The 17,307-nt window shown below is 35.3% G+C and overlaps 3 protein-coding genes across 3 annotated transcripts in view; 2 read left to right on the forward strand and 1 right to left on the reverse strand.

The window, feature by feature from the left end:
* Nucleotides 1–982, forward strand: part of LOC107100962 (vegetative cell wall protein gp1-like) — a 2,651-nt gene extending 1,669 nt beyond the window's left edge. Inside the window, exons 3-4 of the mRNA XM_015399675.1 lie at nucleotides 7–75; nucleotides 909–982. Coding sequence (XP_015255161.1) covers nucleotides 7–75; nucleotides 909–982 — 143 coding nt within the window. The remainder of the gene's footprint in view (nucleotides 1–6; nucleotides 76–908) is intronic.
* A 720-nt stretch (nucleotides 983–1,702) lies between these two features.
* Nucleotides 1,703–6,732, forward strand: LOC107100966 (solute carrier family 22 member 13-like). The gene is made up of 9 exons (XM_015399678.1): nucleotides 1,703–2,077; nucleotides 2,682–2,785; nucleotides 3,608–3,756; nucleotides 4,015–4,186; nucleotides 4,309–4,429; nucleotides 4,532–4,626; nucleotides 4,709–4,923; nucleotides 5,020–5,128; nucleotides 6,129–6,732. Exons 1-9 carry the CDS (start codon nucleotides 1,703–1,705, stop codon nucleotides 6,325–6,327), a joined length of 1,539 nt encoding a protein of 512 aa, XP_015255164.1. The 3' UTR covers nucleotides 6,328–6,732.
* A 2,086-nt stretch (nucleotides 6,733–8,818) lies between these two features.
* The window catches only part of LOC107100968 (serine/threonine-protein kinase OSR1-like), a 52,589-nt gene continuing 44,100 nt past the window's right edge, over nucleotides 8,819–17,307 (reverse strand). The window contains exons 12-18 of the mRNA XM_015399681.1: nucleotides 14,356–14,391; nucleotides 14,018–14,197; nucleotides 13,227–13,282; nucleotides 13,097–13,149; nucleotides 12,682–12,750; nucleotides 11,893–11,957; nucleotides 8,819–9,832 (exon numbers count right to left, since the gene is read on the reverse strand). Coding sequence (XP_015255167.1) covers nucleotides 9,758–9,832; nucleotides 11,893–11,957; nucleotides 12,682–12,750; nucleotides 13,097–13,149; nucleotides 13,227–13,282; nucleotides 14,018–14,197; nucleotides 14,356–14,391 — 534 coding nt within the window. The 3' untranslated portion in view covers nucleotides 8,819–9,757. The remainder of the gene's footprint in view (nucleotides 9,833–11,892; nucleotides 11,958–12,681; nucleotides 12,751–13,096; nucleotides 13,150–13,226; nucleotides 13,283–14,017; nucleotides 14,198–14,355; nucleotides 14,392–17,307) is intronic.

The following is a 17,307-nucleotide window of genomic DNA, read 5'->3' on the forward strand; positions in this document are numbered from 1 at the left end:
GCGCAGAACCCTCAAACTCCCAGGCCTCTGGTAGAGGACCCGAGCTCGAGGATGACAGATACCACCCCACAAGGGGTGAGAAAATAGAAAACATCTGCAACTCCCACAACATCATAACCCAGCTCTTTAGAGTTTATGTTCTGTGCTCTGTCCAAACTATAGAAACCATGAGACTAACTGACCCTGTGAACATTTTTCTTTTTTGTTTTGTTTTTGGCAGTTATAAAACTAATTTGTTTATTACTGCTACCATCTAAACTGGATAGTGGATCCGGAGAAAAGGCAGACCTCCTGAACTAACAAATTATGGAACACCAGCCTATAAGACACAGAGGGGTAAAACAAAATGCCTGCAAACAAAACAAATGTACAAGAATACCATAAGCCTAGATCTGGTGGAAAGTTATATAACTGTGGTGATACTAGTGTGATAACAATGGGCAACTTGAATTTACAGTAAGACTGCCAATTTGATAAATATAAGGTTGCAATAGTTTACTTAGAAAGTTACCTTGAAGACACACAGGCCTGCTACAGATTAGGCTTGAGACAATCTCCACTAATTCAAATTATTTTACTGCACAGTTGTTATTTTTCTAGTCACAACATTATACTCGCACATTATAATAATAGATAAAGGGCAACATTAAAGGCGCACAGTGTAACTTTTGGCCACTAAGGGGTGCTAGACCTGTAACTGCCTATATTTTGCTACTACTAAAAATGTGTTAAATACACAAATGTCTCCCATATATACTCTCCCTGTGCAGTTCCTCAGTGCTGGTTCCTCGTATTTTCCTGGCTCCCCACATGAATTTTTCCCTAAGAAGTTGTCTGGTGTTTGGTTCCACGTATTTTGTACCCTGGTTTTTGGATTTTGTGCCTCATTTTTCAATTAAATCTTTAAGAACTCCCCTCTGGTTCCTCGCCTCTGCATTTGGGTCTTCAAAACCTCAACCAAACCCTGACAGAGAGGGATTAATGCAGATTCAAAGAAGTTAGAAAGAAAGAGGAGGCCTTTTTCACTCCAAAGGTTATTACATATTTTTTGTCAGATAATCTGTGTTTTTGTTTAAGTTGTTTCTGATCTTTATTAACTGTAAAAAGTTAAGACCAAAATGCTTTTTGTTTTCATTAAAACATTGTTTTGCCTTCTTTCCACATTTAAACTTAAACATATCTAATTACATTTTGGTGATGCATTCTCTGATTTGACCTTACCAGCGGTGTTTCTACACATATAAATTGATGTAGGCTATTGGTTTTGCCATTTGCTTTGATCAAATTTCAGTATTTTTTTTTAACAGGGTCAAAAAATTTAGGAGATATTATCTATGAATGTCATGTTAACAGATTGATTACAGGTTTTAATAGAGCCCTGAAGGTATTTTTACTACGGTACTTGTTTACTTGTCATTCTCCTTCTTCAATTTTATTAAATTGTAACTTTTTATATTGTTTTGCTTATGAAGGTGTTTTTTTTTTCCTTTTTTAAATATCAGTGTCATTACTCATTTTTAAAGTTAAACTACATGGAACTTTATTTTTCAGACGAATTATGATATTTCATAATTGTTTTGGCTTATCTCATGTCTGCTTGGTTAACTATTAATTGTGCTCATCGTGGAGTGTTGGCTCAAGGGTTTCTAGTTCTGCCTTAGTTCCTTCAGGGGGTCTGCTGTTAGAGGAGTCATATGCCAAGATGAGCACATTTGGAGAGGTCCTGAAGGAGGTTGGGGAGTTTGGTTTGTTTCAGAAAAGCTTACTCGTTGCGTTATGCATACCCAGCATATTCTCTGCGTTTGATGTGGCCAGCCAGGTGTTCACTGGAATTAGCTATCCACATCACTGTAACACTGACTGGATCTTGCAGAGAAATCCAAACCTGACTACAGAGAGGCAAAGAAATCTCACCATCCCTGTTGACAAGGATGGGAGGTATGAAAAGTGTAAAATGTTCACTCCTGTGGATCTGGATCTGGAAACGATTGAAGAGTATGGCCTTAACAGCACAACTGGATGCATCAGTGGCTGGCACTATGAGGCTCCACATGGAGTCTCCAGCCTCATGACACAAGTAAGCAAAAAAGAAAAAAGCATAAACTTTTCTGCATCTTGTAGGTTTAAAGATTTGGACTATTTAGTGTATTTTACTCTTTTTAGATTAAATAATTTTTTTAATACATATCTAGATGTTTATATAGTTTTTAAATAGACACACAAAAGCCATTTTATTCTTTTTGATTTTTTCTTCTCTTTTTGGCTCAGATACATTTCTCCAAGCTGCCTTTTGGAAGAAAAATATGTCTTAGTGCAAAGGGTGTTGGCTCCAATCTAAAGCTTATATGCAGTTGTCATTATCTACAGCAGATATTTCTAGGAAAACATTTTACTGTAGGCCATCCTGACCTACAATACAACAACCCCTATTTACAGCACATGCCTAGACAGTGAGAAAGATCAATGCAGAATGAAATGCCAGATTATGATTGGAAAACACGGAGTGGACACTTTAAGATCTGCTGATATAATTAAAAGAAAATGACCTTAATAGTCTATTATTATGGGCAGGTTATGCACTGCTTGACATAATGAAGTTTCAACAGAATGTTTGTTTTTCTCCAACATAATTTGCTTATAATTTATATCACATCTCTCTCTAATGTTTGATCCCTTTACAGTTTAATCTGGTTTGTGACAAGAGTGGTTTAATTGAAGTGTCACAGTCCATCTTCATGGCAGGGGTCCTGGTCGGCTCATTGGTGTTTGGAGCAATTTCTGACAGGTATTGCTTTTCTTGTCAGTCTTGCTCATTAGTGCCAATTACCATTTAAATTGAACAAACCAAGTTATTATGTTGTCTGTAAAAATCTCAAACAAATTGTCACATTTAAATCTGCAATTGATGCACACGACTTTAAAAGATTGATTTTCTGATGGGTTTCTCTACTTTTTTTATTTTCTCTACTGGCAGATAAGCTGAGCAAAGTTCTCACTGGAGACAATAGTTATACAAAAACTGCAATTCAGCAAACTAGATTGAAATTTATAACCGTTACATCACAATCACTGTTGCCACGTTGTTCATTTTTCTTAGATTGCCATTTATCCTGAGGACCAAATTGGGTCAAGCTTCATTACAGCTATATTACATTATCATCTTGACTACGGATAACTGTTTCAATTTTATGATAGCTTCTCCTGACAGTTTCTTTTATTTCTTTTAATTTTTTTTAAATTTGGAACTCACTTGTGACTGACACAGCAATCTAAATTACATCATTATCTGTCCATGTTATATAATGTGGAATTCTTAAGATTTTAACTGTTTTAAAACCTCTGTTGAGAAATGAAATCAAATTTCTTTTCTCAGCTTGAATTACTAGTAGAACTAACACAGAACATGCAAACACTGACAAACACATGTTGATTTAATCTTTTTTTTTACAAAATAGTCGCTGTCATAAAGTAAAGAAAATATGAAAAAGTGATTTTATATGATGATGTTTCTGCATATCTGTAACATCAAATAACAGAGAATGTACCGTGATTAGATTAAAGCAAAACTCAGATTATTCAAATTAAGGTTTTTCATTCTTCTACGTAGGTTTGGCAGAAGATTTGGGATCCTACTTTCAGTTTTAATCCTGCTGGTGTTCGGTGTAAGCACAGCTTTCTCACCCAATATTTACATCTATATGGTTCTGAAGTTTTTCAGTGGGACTGGTGTCGTTATAATGAACACATTTGTGATGGGTAGGTTAAGTTTTTCCAACTCTCGTTCATATCTGTGAATATTGTCCTGCTGTGTCAGTATCAGACGCAGCACAAATGAGCAGTTTTATACAATTTTTCATGTTAATTTCAATGGTTTGCAATTTTCTCACCAGAACTAGTTTATGTATTTTCTCAAGTTGTGATTAAATGGAGAAAGTATCTAAAACATGAGCCTTGAAATTATGTAAATAAATTCTTTGACTGACCATTTTTTTTCACTTCTAATCTATTTTTCAGTGGTGGAGTGGACTGATCCTTCAAAATCTGCTCTCTGCACAATGTCCATAATGAGCTTCTTTTCAGTAGGACAGATGATTCTGCCTGGTATTGCTTATCTGATTACAAAGTGGTGGATACTGCAACTGGTTCTCTTGAGCCCCCTCGTCATTGTCCTGGTCGTCCTGTTCTGGTCAGCATTATTTTCTCTAATCTCCTGAAACTTCCTTACATGGAGTTATATACACTGTAAATCGCTATGCAAGTACATATAGATTTCAATTTGAACAGATCTGTATACATTTGTATTTGCAGTTTCCTCCCAGAGTCAGCTCGGTGGCTCATGTCTCAGGGCAGGAAGGAGGCGGCTCTGAAGGAGCTCCAGAGAGCAGCCAGAGTTAATAAAAGGAGCGTATCAGGAGATCTGCTGGATAAGGTCCTCAAACATAGTTTATCATCTGAGACCTAAAGACTTCAGATTCAGGAGATATTGCTCCTGCTCTGACAGGTTCCTACCACCTTTTTTCTAATTTTTCAGGTCAATATGGAGACTTCCCCAAACAGAAAAAACATGATGGACATCTTCCGAATAACCTATTTAAGAAAACGCACTCTAATCATGGCTTTGAACTGGTTATTTCTCTTTGACTATTGTTCACGTTTCTATCATGGCTAACACCTTAACATGGAAACTAAACACTTTATGTCATTCCAGGTTTGCAGCAACTATTCTTTTCTATGGACTGAGCCTAAATATTGGGAGTTTTGGCCTAAATATCTACCTCACACAGCTCATCTTTGGTTTTATTGAAATCCCTGCAAACCTGGCTGGCCTGACCCTGATTCAGCGCTTTGGGAGAAGAATATGTCAAGCAGGTTTCCTGTTCTTTGGTGGAGCCTCTTGCTTGGTGGCCATTGCTGTTCCCAAAGGTAGCCTTGAAGCCCTGTCAGCCCATGTATATCTTTGTTTTTGTTTTCAAATATAGACCTATTTTACACCTCTATGTTGCTTTTTGTACTAATCAGATCTTTCAGTGGTGGTGACAGTCATTGCGATGCTGGGAAAGTTTGCTGCCACAGCTGCCTGCAGTACAGCCCATGTTTACACAGCTGAATTATACCCTACAGATTTAAGGTAGTTGTCTTTATGATCTCCTATAAGAAATAACTTGTCTAAAGTACCAACTCAGGTGTTTACAGACACATTTCCAATGTGAAGTAAATTAATTTACATCTCGAGTGCGAAAACAAAAAAAGGGTTACATTTGGTTGTGAAATTGTACAGGTAATATCTACTGATGGAACAAATTTAAATTGGAACATTTTCATTTTTTCTGTCGAAGAAAGAACCTTTAATCATTCAGTCAGAAGTGGGGAGAGACCAAGGGCTGTTCTTAGGGTTTACCTTTGGGTTTTAAACCAAAAAATTCTATTTAATTCAGTTTATTTATATAGCTCCAATTCACAACACGTCATCTCAAGGCACTTTTCAGTTCAACCAGATCATCCAGTCAAATTGATTCAAAGTTTTCTATCTGAGGAAAACCAGTTGATTGCATCGACTCATTGACTCGAAGGCAATCCCGCAAACTAAGCAAGCTTGTAGCGACAGTGGAGAGGAAGAACTCCCTTTTAACAGGAATTTTAAAAAAACGCCAGCAGAACTAGACTTGGTGTGAGTGGCCATCTGCTGACTGGGTTTTTAAGGAGACCGAAGCATACATAGAAATAGAAGCAGAGATACAAAAGGCAACTGTCAACCAGCTCCACAGGAGTTCGCATCCAGGAAACACAAAAACACAGACAACAGCAAGAGTGACTTTAAGATGAAAGAGATTTCTGAATTTTATTTGAAATGCTTTTCAATGTGTGGAGAAAAAAAAATCTATATATAATACAGGATGTGTAAGTGTTCTCCAAGGTTCAGCACAGGGATGACCGTTTCTGCAACTTAATTCAATACGATTCAACAATATGGAGAGGGAGTAAATCAAACTGTAATATTTTTGTAAGTGTAACAATTTTCTGATTGGATCAATTAACAGTAAAGTAAATGTTTTATATATAGGCAACTTTTGAAATATTACAAATATAGATGCCAGGTTGATTTTGCCCAAACGTTCTTTTTTTTGCAGGCATAGCGGCATAGGATTGAATTCAATGTTTGCTCGTGTGGCCGGCATCCTCTCACCACTGGTCAGGCTCTTGGAGGTCTACCATTACAGCATTCCCATGGTGGTTTATGGCATCATCCCGATGGCTGCAGGCTGTTTCTGTTTGCTGCTACCTGAAACACTCAATGTTGAACTCCAGGATATCACTGAGACACTGTAGGTTGAATGCAACTGTTATTTTGACAAGAAGTGACATTATATAAACTAACTCTATGGTATGTGCTCCTTCCTGTTTGTACTTAATAGAAACTCAGAGGATGAAAAACTGCAAGATCAATGTTGTGCTAACTGATAGTTGTGCTGACAGATTCCCCCGAAGTGCGGATGTCTGCATCAATCGGCCAGTTTAGGTGTACAGCCTTGTGTTGGTGTGTAGTCATCCTAAGCAAGCCTACCTGTACTTTAAACGTCTATACAACCATCTCAGTCTGCTGTGTTCCTTGGACTCAATGAAGCTTTTAAATGCAATTCATTGCATTACATCTAGGTTTAGGCCTTTAATAAAAGGGGAATGAGTAGAAAAGGTGATTTGATTTGTAGTTTTAGAGACCGAAAAACAGACTGCAAATAATTGAAATCCAAATAAGTAAATCTTTCTTAAAAGTGCATTTTTCCTTGAACTGAGAAGGTAAATCAGACACTTTGCAAATGAAAAAGACAGTTAACATTTAAAATAATAATAAAAAAACAATCGCATCGTCTTATTTGAAGTGTATATTATCTAATTATCGTATTTTAAGAGTAAAACTCATTCAGTTCACAAATCATTTTAAGGGTAAATAATTAATAAAAACAATAATCAATGGTAAATACACTTAATTTAAGAATTTTTTTACTTATCTCTAGATCATTTTTGCAGTGTATGCATCATTTGCTACCATGTAAATCAGTAGAAAATAAATAAATCACAGTAAAATATGAGTCTGTGCCAAATTGCAAAAAGATCTGAGGGCTAAAAATGCTACTGCAAGGTAGTATTTATAAAAATAGACTGGACTCTAAGAAGCTGATATGCCAAGTCCTTTAATGAACAAAATAATCAAGAGAAACATGCCTGAGCGCTGAAAATAATCAGAAAAAAATGGAAAATGCTGAACAAAAGTAAGACAGCCATATAACGACCTTGATTAGTCCTAGATAAACATGGTTTTGCCTTTTTTTTTGTTCAGTTGCTACAGTTGTTTTTTTTTTTTTTTTTTAGGTTGTATGAAAACAGGAAAGAATAAAAGAAAAAAGCTAATAAAGCTTCATTTCCATCTGAAGCTAGACTCTGTCTACACAATGTCCACACATAAAAAACAGAATTATCTCATAAGGCTTGAACAAAAGAAAAAAAAAATCCTTTCCACCATAGGAGCCCAGCCTGCGACCATCAGCGAGAGACTGACGCCAGGAAGGCTGCAATTTGTTTGCACACCTTCGACACTTCATGCAGGGAATCTTCCTGGATCCATTTCAGATACTTTCAGTAAATCAAAACTACCTCCTAATTTCACTCCCCCTCAAAAAAAATAATGATAAAAAAAATACACTTGGTCATTTGTGATTTAAGGCTTGCACAAAAATTTACATCTTCACAAGCAAAAATACAAAGCTTTTTATTTTTCTTAGTTTTTCCTTTTGCTTCATTCAAAATGGCATCTGGAAGGTAGTGACACTACAACATCACCTAACAGGATAAAACCACGCTGGCATCTTAGACATAAATGCAAGACTGAGTCATAAATGCAAACGTTAAAAGAAAATGATATTCCAACTGTTTACAATCGTGGCGTTTTTATTTGTTAGCTGTATGATACAAAGATGATTGAGTGTGTGAATGCAGCTGTAAACAGTCTCCACCTGGTGTTTATGGAGCCAATTCTTTAAGATTTTGGGAACTTAGAGGTTCTTATACGAAAAATCTTCCAAGACAAGGATTTTTTAAGTGCAAATGAATGAGCATCATTTTTGACAAACTGTTACTGACATCAACGCCTTCAAAATCACACCATTCGAAGCCACGCACACTAAGCGTCATATATCAGGAACTGACAATCGTGTCGATATAGGAAGAAAAAAGGCAGAGTGAAAGAGAATGCAAACAAAGTCAAATGACAATATTTACATCCTTAGGTATAAGTGCTTTTCAGCCCCATTCATTTTCTTTTATTATTTAAAACGAATACAGTAAGGTTTCAGCTGCTTTATATCAACTAAGAACAAAAAAAATGACATGAAGCTAAAGGTCTGTTTTAACATGGAGGCCCGCAGATTTTCTCTGATGATTCTCTCAATGACCTTGACGAGTTTTCTAACATCTGATGTATAAATGTAACTAATTAAAAAGCAAAAAAACAAACAGAAGACTAATTGTACATTTTTATCAGTAATACATCTGAATGGGTTGAATGCAAATCAAACCAATTTTTATATTGCTTTTAATGCATGTTTAGTCAATAGGGGGTTGGGTGCCTCCTCTGCTTTTTGGTTGTTTTTGCTGCAGCATTGCAAGGCTTTATATTCCAACCCAGAATCCAGCATAAGTGCTTTTATTTTGGAAGGCTGGAGAGCTACAGGGCCTTACCATGGATGTAAGAAAGGCCCATTATAGCTCTTTCCCCCCTCAAATAAATCAAAAATTTTCGATAATTTCAGAATTTGTCTTTTTCATTTATTGATTCAGTGACCTTCATCGCTACATTATTGATCAAAGTATCAAGAGATCATCAAGTCTTCATGTAAACCATAAACAGAATAAATCAACCTAATGGGTAAGATCAATGAACATGTCTTTGTTCAAAACAAAACAGAAAGGAAAAACTGCTGAAATTATATCTCATAATGGGTGCAAATTTAGGACAAAAATGTTTTGCAAACCAAAATATCCAGTTTTATAACACTGTAAAATAAAGCACTTAAGAAGGTAAAAGATTTTGTTTCGGATTTAGTTTTTTTTCCACCTGTTTTTGAAAAAAATTACTAGATACTTTTGTCCTAAAACGGAGAAGAGCGTTTTGGGCTAAATTCAGTCTTACATAGTAAAGACTGTAGAAATATAATAATAATCATATTTTGGCATAACTTTATTTTCCATCTCATTCGTACTCACAAAACAAAAGTTTAAAGTTTGGCATCAGCACCCGCAGCCACGTTTGTGCATTTCAAATGACACTACGCTCCACATGGGGTGAAACGAAATGAGCATTCAGTAGTTCTTATGATTATAAGGCAATTACACTTACCGGGATTACGTGGGATTAGGGAGTGTTGGATCCGATTGTGCAAATGCATGACATAGAAATGAGATAATAACAAGATGAAGGAACCCAGAATCTAAAATGAAAACATTTTCTTGCAGATGCTCGCATCCCTCTACATGTACACTGTAAACTTTGAGCTTTGATTCTCCCACTACAGTTCTGATACTACGGCTGACCACCTAATCCCACAAGGTGGTATTGTATAATCCTATGGGTAGCAAAATGGTATTATTTTCTTTGGCAGTAGTGGTTCTTTACAGCCATGGAAAGAGAAAAAATGCATTAAACTATTTTTTTTTTCCATTTTCACATTTTTAGGCAAGTCATGGTTCCATGTAGAACAACAGTTTAACTAATGCTAAGCTGAGCAAAGCCCATCAGCTTGATGTCATCTGGTATTTCAGATCCTTCCACCCCAGAAGCCTGTGAAGACACGGATTCAAGAATGTATTAAAGTAATCAAACTTGCGCAATTTAACAATCTAACCTAAACCTTCAAAGTGTTTATTGGGGTTTGATGACAAAAAACCAACAACTAAATACTAGATCAGTGGGAAGAACTTGACAGATTTTTTTTTTGTTTTGAGAGAAACTCACAACAAATAAGAGGAAAGTTAATCAACGAAAGCCTTAATGTTCTATTTGCTGCTTGCTACAAGACCATGAATGGAACACAGCAAACATGGGGAAAAGGTAGCTCTTTTCCAATAAGACCTAAACTATAAAGAGAAGACAATTTTCTTTCTTTTCTTTTTTGAAATTTCTACACTTGAAATTGAAAAAATATACATCAACACTTTAGTTGGAATTCTTTGTAGAAAAGTTGGGAGATTCTCTTTAAAATCCAATATGGCTACCATGCACATAAAACTCCAATGTAAAGGCTTTTTAAAAGGCTAATAGCATTTCTGATCATTGGTACTTTAGTAAGACCTCCATGTAAACAGTACTATATAGCTATATTTTTATTGAACATGTTGCACTGAAAGAGCAACAAGCACAGAAATAACGTATATTAGCTTATATTAGGAAAGGCAACTATATTTATACAGCCCAATTTAATACAATGACAATTCAAATCAATTTGCATGAACTGAACCAAAAATAAAAGCAGAATAAAAGAAAGATCAAAACATGTAAAACAAATAAAACCGTTGAAATATAAACTACAAATTATACCTCAGTTAACAGTTTAACTTCAACAGTTAAAGGCAGTTCTAAAGGAAAGGGTTTTTAACTTTAACTTAAAAGAACTCTGGGAGTTTATTCCAGAATAGTGGAGCATAGAAACTAAATGCTGCTTCTCCATGTTTGGTTCTAGTTCTGGGTGGACAGAGTAGGATGAAACTAGAAGACCTGAGTGGGCTGGGAGGTTGATACATTGATGACAAATATTATGTATTGAGGTGCTGATCCATTCAGTGATTTATAGACTAAGAGAAGGATTTTAAAGTCTATTCATTGAGGTACAGAGACACAGTGTAATGGTGTTCTCTACTTTCTTAGTTCTAGTCAGAACACGGGCAACAGCATTTTGGATCAGCTGCAGCTCTCTGATGGACTTTTTAGGCAAACCTGTGAAAAGGGTTTTTCTAGGTCCTGCTTTAATCATCCTCTGAAAGTTCAGGTCTGAATTCATCATGACACCAAGATTTCAGCCATACTTTTAGCCCATCAGTTAGAAATTCCCATTGGATTTTAAAAATTGGGACTTTAACAGGTTCACTGTGTTTGATGTAGCTGCATTAGGAGTGATGTTTATTCTATGTATCCTTAAAGACCAGAGAAAACACCAGTACCACAATGTCATTATCTAATATAGATACTGTGGAGAACAGTACATAGTATTTGCAAGAAGGTGCTTCTCATTAGTACAGTCACTGTTGGATTTAATTTCTATCTATGAACATCCAACAGTATATAAGTGTAAAAAAAAAAAAAAAAAGAAGAAGAAATCAGTGCAATGCATCATGATGAATCAGTCGGAAAGCTTAACAGATTTGTCCGGTTTGTCACTCTATTAGTATCATCTAAGGCAGAAAACTCCATGTTTGTGCAACATTTTCACCACATCGAATTATGACAGTTAAGTTTTAACAGCAGCAAGGTCCAGCAAAAAGCACGAGGTTTGATGTCTTATATCTTATTATTTGATTTGTTATTCTTATTTTTTAAAAATGAAAGTTATAGAACTATAAATTTACAGTCATTTACTGTTTATATATATATATATATATATATATATATATATATATATATATATATATATACGGTATATATGTTTTACTATTTTTCAAGGCTGCACTTTTAAAACTGATGAAATTGTCCAGAGAGCTATTCCAAATGAAAATTATTTTTGTTTTACACTTGACAAATAAATCTGTCTAAGTTATTCTCCTACTGTCTGGGAAAAAGAAAAAATAAGTAACAATACTGCAATAGTGCAACTCATAGTATGAAGATGTAAAAAAGGTTTTACTCACCAGTTTGAATGTTACATTTTTATGACCTTGAGGCTCATCGACAATCTTCTGCAAATTAGCAGCAACTAAAAGAGAAGCTATATTTCAGTACAATGAAATAAGAAAAACACAAGTGCATCTCTACACGGCATTGTGGCATCATTATGTTATGTCTTCATCAGTTCCTGTCCCTCACCTCCTGTTAAGTCTGTTCTGGAGTTTCTTGGATGTTTAATTTTGGAGTTGTATTTTGGCTGCATTAAATCTACAGGAAATCATCTCTGCCTCTGCATTTTAGCTACCAACTTTACATTTCCCTGACACCACTAGATAAGACTCCTACAAGTTTTTTTTTTCCTAATTTTAATTTAAAGAGTCATAGAGATATCCAGACTTCTCGTTCCAGAGTTTTTAGTAAGTTAACTGTGTGTTAACTTAAAATATACATGTTTATATTATAAATGTTGGTAAATGTTAATCTAAAATTGCACACTTTTCCAGAAGAACCCTGACGACACTAGACTCACTTTCTTAAAAACAACAGTAATGTTTATAGATTTGCAGGTTTTTACAAATTTTCCTGCTTCAAAATCTGACACCTTCTTCAGGTTGAGTTCAAACACTGATGTCGTAATTTAAAATTTGTGGAGAATACAGAGCAAAACAAAGTGAAAAAAGAACATATATGGATAAATAGAAATAACTGATATCTCTGGTAACAATATTTAATCCAAGTCAAATACTGATAATTTAATCTTTACTTAGAAATGCTAAGAAGTTCAAATGGCTAACACTAGACAGAAAACTCACCTATTACCAAGTCCCTCCCATCCACCAGACCTGCTGACACCAGCTCCTGGGACACTCCATCTGCTGTGTCTGAAAAAAATAAAATATTAGATGACAGCCACACACTGCTTCATCATTTTCAAACATGATGTCAAACTAGAACAACTTCTTTCTCTCTCAGTCAAAAGGTAACACAACAACTCTCCTTTGACCATTTCCGCTCTTTATGACTTTTTTGTCTGTGCTGCTCAGACAGGGGACCAGTTTTTATTTTACTGATTATCCTGCTCAACTAGCAGATGATGCAGTGCAGAGGGATGCATCTTGTGACAGTCATAAATAAAGGGGAACAAAAGGACACGACCACAATCCAAAATAACACAGTCAGTCTATAGCCTTGATTAATAAACAGCCTGAGAAAGGAAACAGTATTTACCTCTTCCTGGCATGAATTCAAAGCGGATGTCATTCAGCTCCTTCTTTGAATTTCTAAAGAGAACAAAGAAAAATAGAAACATGAAATAAAGAAAAAAACACATCTAAGATGTTGAGTTAAAAAGGCATACCTTAACCTTAATACCAAACTAATGGGAGTGCTAACATCTTCACAGGCTATTTCAATCTGTTCAAAAAGAAATAAAAATTTCAGTTTAACAGAAACTGAACATAAATATAGCAGTTATTCATATATACTGCATTAAAAAGACATCTTTTTCTCACTGTCTGACATAGATTTTGGAAGTGAGGAACATTAAAGAACATTATTACATTTGGAGGTAAAATCTGAAAAGTTCTACGAATAAGCAGCGATGCACGGGAGTGGCAGCATCATGAAGTGGAGTCAATGACCTTATTGATACCGCTGATTTAAGTAAAAATAGGCTTTAAGGATAATAAACCCAATGCTTTTAACTTGTCACAAAGTATTGATGTCAATCCAATAAATAAAAGAGGCTGAAAGCGGAAAAGGTGTTTAAGCAACACAGCCTACAAACCTATTTAATAAGTTCAAAAGCAGGAAATTATCAAATTCAGCTTATTGAAGGAAACCTAAAACCTTGATCCTGGTTACATCGTTTAAAGGCAAAGTTACAAAAATAGCCAGGAAATACAAACTCCTGAATTAGCAGGAAAATATTAAAACAAATAGTTCAAATAGATCAAACTATTTAAAATGACTGAAAACTGAAATATAAATGTGACTTTTTTTAGGTTTCAATTGTTTTTTTGTTCCCTACAGAATTTATAAGTCAAGTCTCAACATAACTTAAAGTTCTAAAAAAAATAAATAAATAAAAAACATGAAGATTTCTGTTAGCAGAGAATGAAGTTCTAATGTGAAACTGAGAGTAGTGACCTGAGTGGGCACGACAGCAGCAGCAGGAACACTGGGTGGCGGCGATCCAGCCTGGGCAGAGGGGTGAGTGTTGACTTGCGTGGGCTGCAGGCAGGGTTGGCTTGCAGCCTGAGGTAGTTCAGCCTGACCTTGGGACACTGCCTGGAGGTGACTACTTAAAGGCTCAGGAGTCTGGAAAAGCTGAAAGAAACTCTTCTGGTTCAACCTCAGCGAAACATTTCAAGAACCAAAAATCTTAAAACTGAAAGTATTTGCTTTGTCAGACAAAAAGTGAAGATTTGCTCCTTTATTTGCCAGTTCAATCATCCATTAGTCATATAAACAAGGATTAAACCTACCTCTGAATTTTGAGAAATTTCCTTAACTCTTGGTGACTGTTGAAGACAGAAAGAGACTTCAGGGACTTTCAAAAAGACAATGATTGAAAAACAAACTGCATCTTTGCAGTGATCACATTAAAATGGCTCACTCGTTTACGTTCCTCACAGATCTGTCCAGTGAGTTCAGACTTTTCTAACAAAATGTATTGTGGGGAACATAGATTTTATTTACAAATATTAAACACTTTCAGATTTCAATGGGAGACCTGAGAACCCTGTTTGACTGAGTGTGGTCCCTCTCCAAATACGTGAATGAATGATAAACAGAGAGACTCTTGTTAAGACCTAATGTGTCTGATGTAAACAAAGAGATGAGGTCCAGTGGTTTTTGATCTTGAACAGGTAACTGGTTGATTTTGTTAACTAGAATCTTCCACTTTATTTTTGTAGATAAACACATCAACCCACCACAATATGAAATATTCCAGTCAGAAGTATTGGGTCCATGTCATGCCAGAACAAGGAGCCATGCTGAGAACTAAATGGCAGGCAGAAGAGTGTTTAGCATTATGCCTGACCAAGATTATCTTTAATCTCTCTGATGCTTTCAAACCCAAAATAACTTCATCAAATCAATTGTGCATTTTAAAACTAGAAATATCTACAGAGTTGTTTTAATGTTGTAATCAATGTATAACAAGAGTACAATTGAGAAGTAAACGAGTGAAGACACATCTCATAGAGTACACTTAGTAAGAGAAGCAGGAAAGAAGAAATAAATGAGATTAAAAAGTAATGGATACAGTTCCAAATTGATTTTCTGAACAAAAAGTCAAGTTTAACCCTTGAGGCACCTAAAGGCCCAAAATTTGCTGAATTTTTCTAACTCAACTTATGACCACGTATTTATTCATATAATTATAGTCACATATTATGTTTTTTATGTTAAAAAATCTGGATGGAAGTAGCTGAAAAGAATAAGAAGCATTTCAAAGCCTATAAAAACATTGAAATTTGACTGTTTTATTAAAAGCTACTTTTCTGAAGTAACTACCCTTAAAAGGTGCCCCAAGGGTTTTTTTTTTTTTTTTATGAAATAAATCAAGCAAAAAAGCATGACGGTTAAATGAAGGCAAACTGACTGCTGATCAGCAGAGGGATCTGCTTTCTGATCCAATACCTGCTCAGAGGCAATTAGCTTAATCCACTGATTTCCATTTATTCACTGGATTACTGATTGCCCATTGGTAGTACGGGGGTTAAAGTGAAGCCACCGGCCGCCATATTGGTACTCCCTAATTAGACCAGTCTCAATGTAAACAGTACGTGCGCTACAGCATCGAACAATGATGATGCTCTCATTTTCAGGGGGACTTAAGACTTTTAAAATAAAGTTAAATTCATCACTTTCACACACAATTGCTGTTTCATAGCATAAGTTAATTACTTCTAAAAAAAAATAGGCACATTACATTGCATAAAGTCATGAAGTCTCTAAATCATGTAATATCACATATGCAAATCCATCACAACAAAATGAATGTGTTAATGGAGCATAATAATACAGATGTGCCAAAAGTGCTAAATTGAAGATGTACATGTAATATACATGTATTAATTACGCATGATATACATATCTCCATTACTTGTAGAAATATTTTGCATGTTACATTGATAGAAAAAAACAAGGCAGGAATTTTACCCATATATATATATATTATATATAAATATATATGTTTATAAAGCAATGTATTTCAGCAGTATTTTTCAAATGAGATATACAACAAACAATACAGGAATGATGGCATCATCCGCTTAAGAATTACTACATTTACATTTCATAATGAATTACTTTCTATTTTCTAACGTGAGACACAATGTCATTGGCTAACTCAGTCAATATCTTCATGTCAGTCCAAAATAGCCAGACTAATGTTACGCTACATACTATAATATAGACGTCGGCGTATATATGGATTTTCTTGGTTAGCACATCCGCGATCAGTGAAATTACCTGTGAAACGGCTTCCCAAAGCCGGCAAAGTGCTTGTTCTTACAGCCAAATTCAAAACACTAAAGCATTTTTACTGCTTGTGTCCGTGGGAGAGGGGAGTACCAGCATGGCGGACTTCACTTTTTCCAGGAAATCAGCAATCCAGTGACTAAATAGAGATCAGTGGCTTAATCTTAATGCTAAATGCGTTGTTTTCATCTGTGAGCATCCAGTTAAACAAGCATAAGCACCTTTACACCAATATTACAAACATTAATCCCACATAGATGGTTAAAGTTCAGTGTGCCGACATGTAACCACTAAACAAAAAAAAAAACAGGTTGGATTGGGATTCAAAAGCTCAGAGGTCAGTTTCCTTTTTGAGAATCATCGCAAAGGAGATCAGTGATTTGATACCAATATTAAATTGTGGCAGTGTAGTAAAAAAAGGGTTAAAAGAGAAAAGAAATTGAAATACAGATGGCTTCCAGGACTGAAATCTCTCCCAGGCAAAGTTTTTAATCTAACCTATACTATCAAATTAAAACGGGTTAAAATGTAAACCTGGTGGTATTAAAAATGAATCCAGATGGTTTATTTTAATTGCTGAATTCAATAAAAATACCTTTCAGAATTTTTACAAACCTCAAATTCCTTCTTGGCCTTTAAAACTCTCGCGGTTTGGCTGCAGTTTCTTAGTAAGACCCGTTTGTCCAGCTGTAGCTAAACTGCAGTCTGACTCCATTTAAACAGCTAACTTTGACGAAATATGAGAACAACCATATAGAATGATGCCTTTCATGCAAAACTATTTGATCTGGTTTTTCTGAAGCTATTATTTAAAAAAAAAAAGTTTTTACTGACATAAACAATATGGCTTCCATTTAGATGCAAAGAAAAGGCCATTTTCAAGCAAATATATTTGCGGTGATAGTGGAGAATCAGGGGGAAAGAAAGCCTGTCTGATTGCAAAAATA

Source organism: Cyprinodon variegatus, unplaced genomic scaffold (genome assembly GCF_000732505.1).
Source record: "Cyprinodon variegatus isolate N-32 unplaced genomic scaffold, C_variegatus-1.0 Scaffold1037, whole genome shotgun sequence".
In the NCBI taxonomy this organism is placed as follows: domain Eukaryota; kingdom Metazoa; phylum Chordata; class Actinopteri; order Cyprinodontiformes; family Cyprinodontidae; genus Cyprinodon; species Cyprinodon variegatus.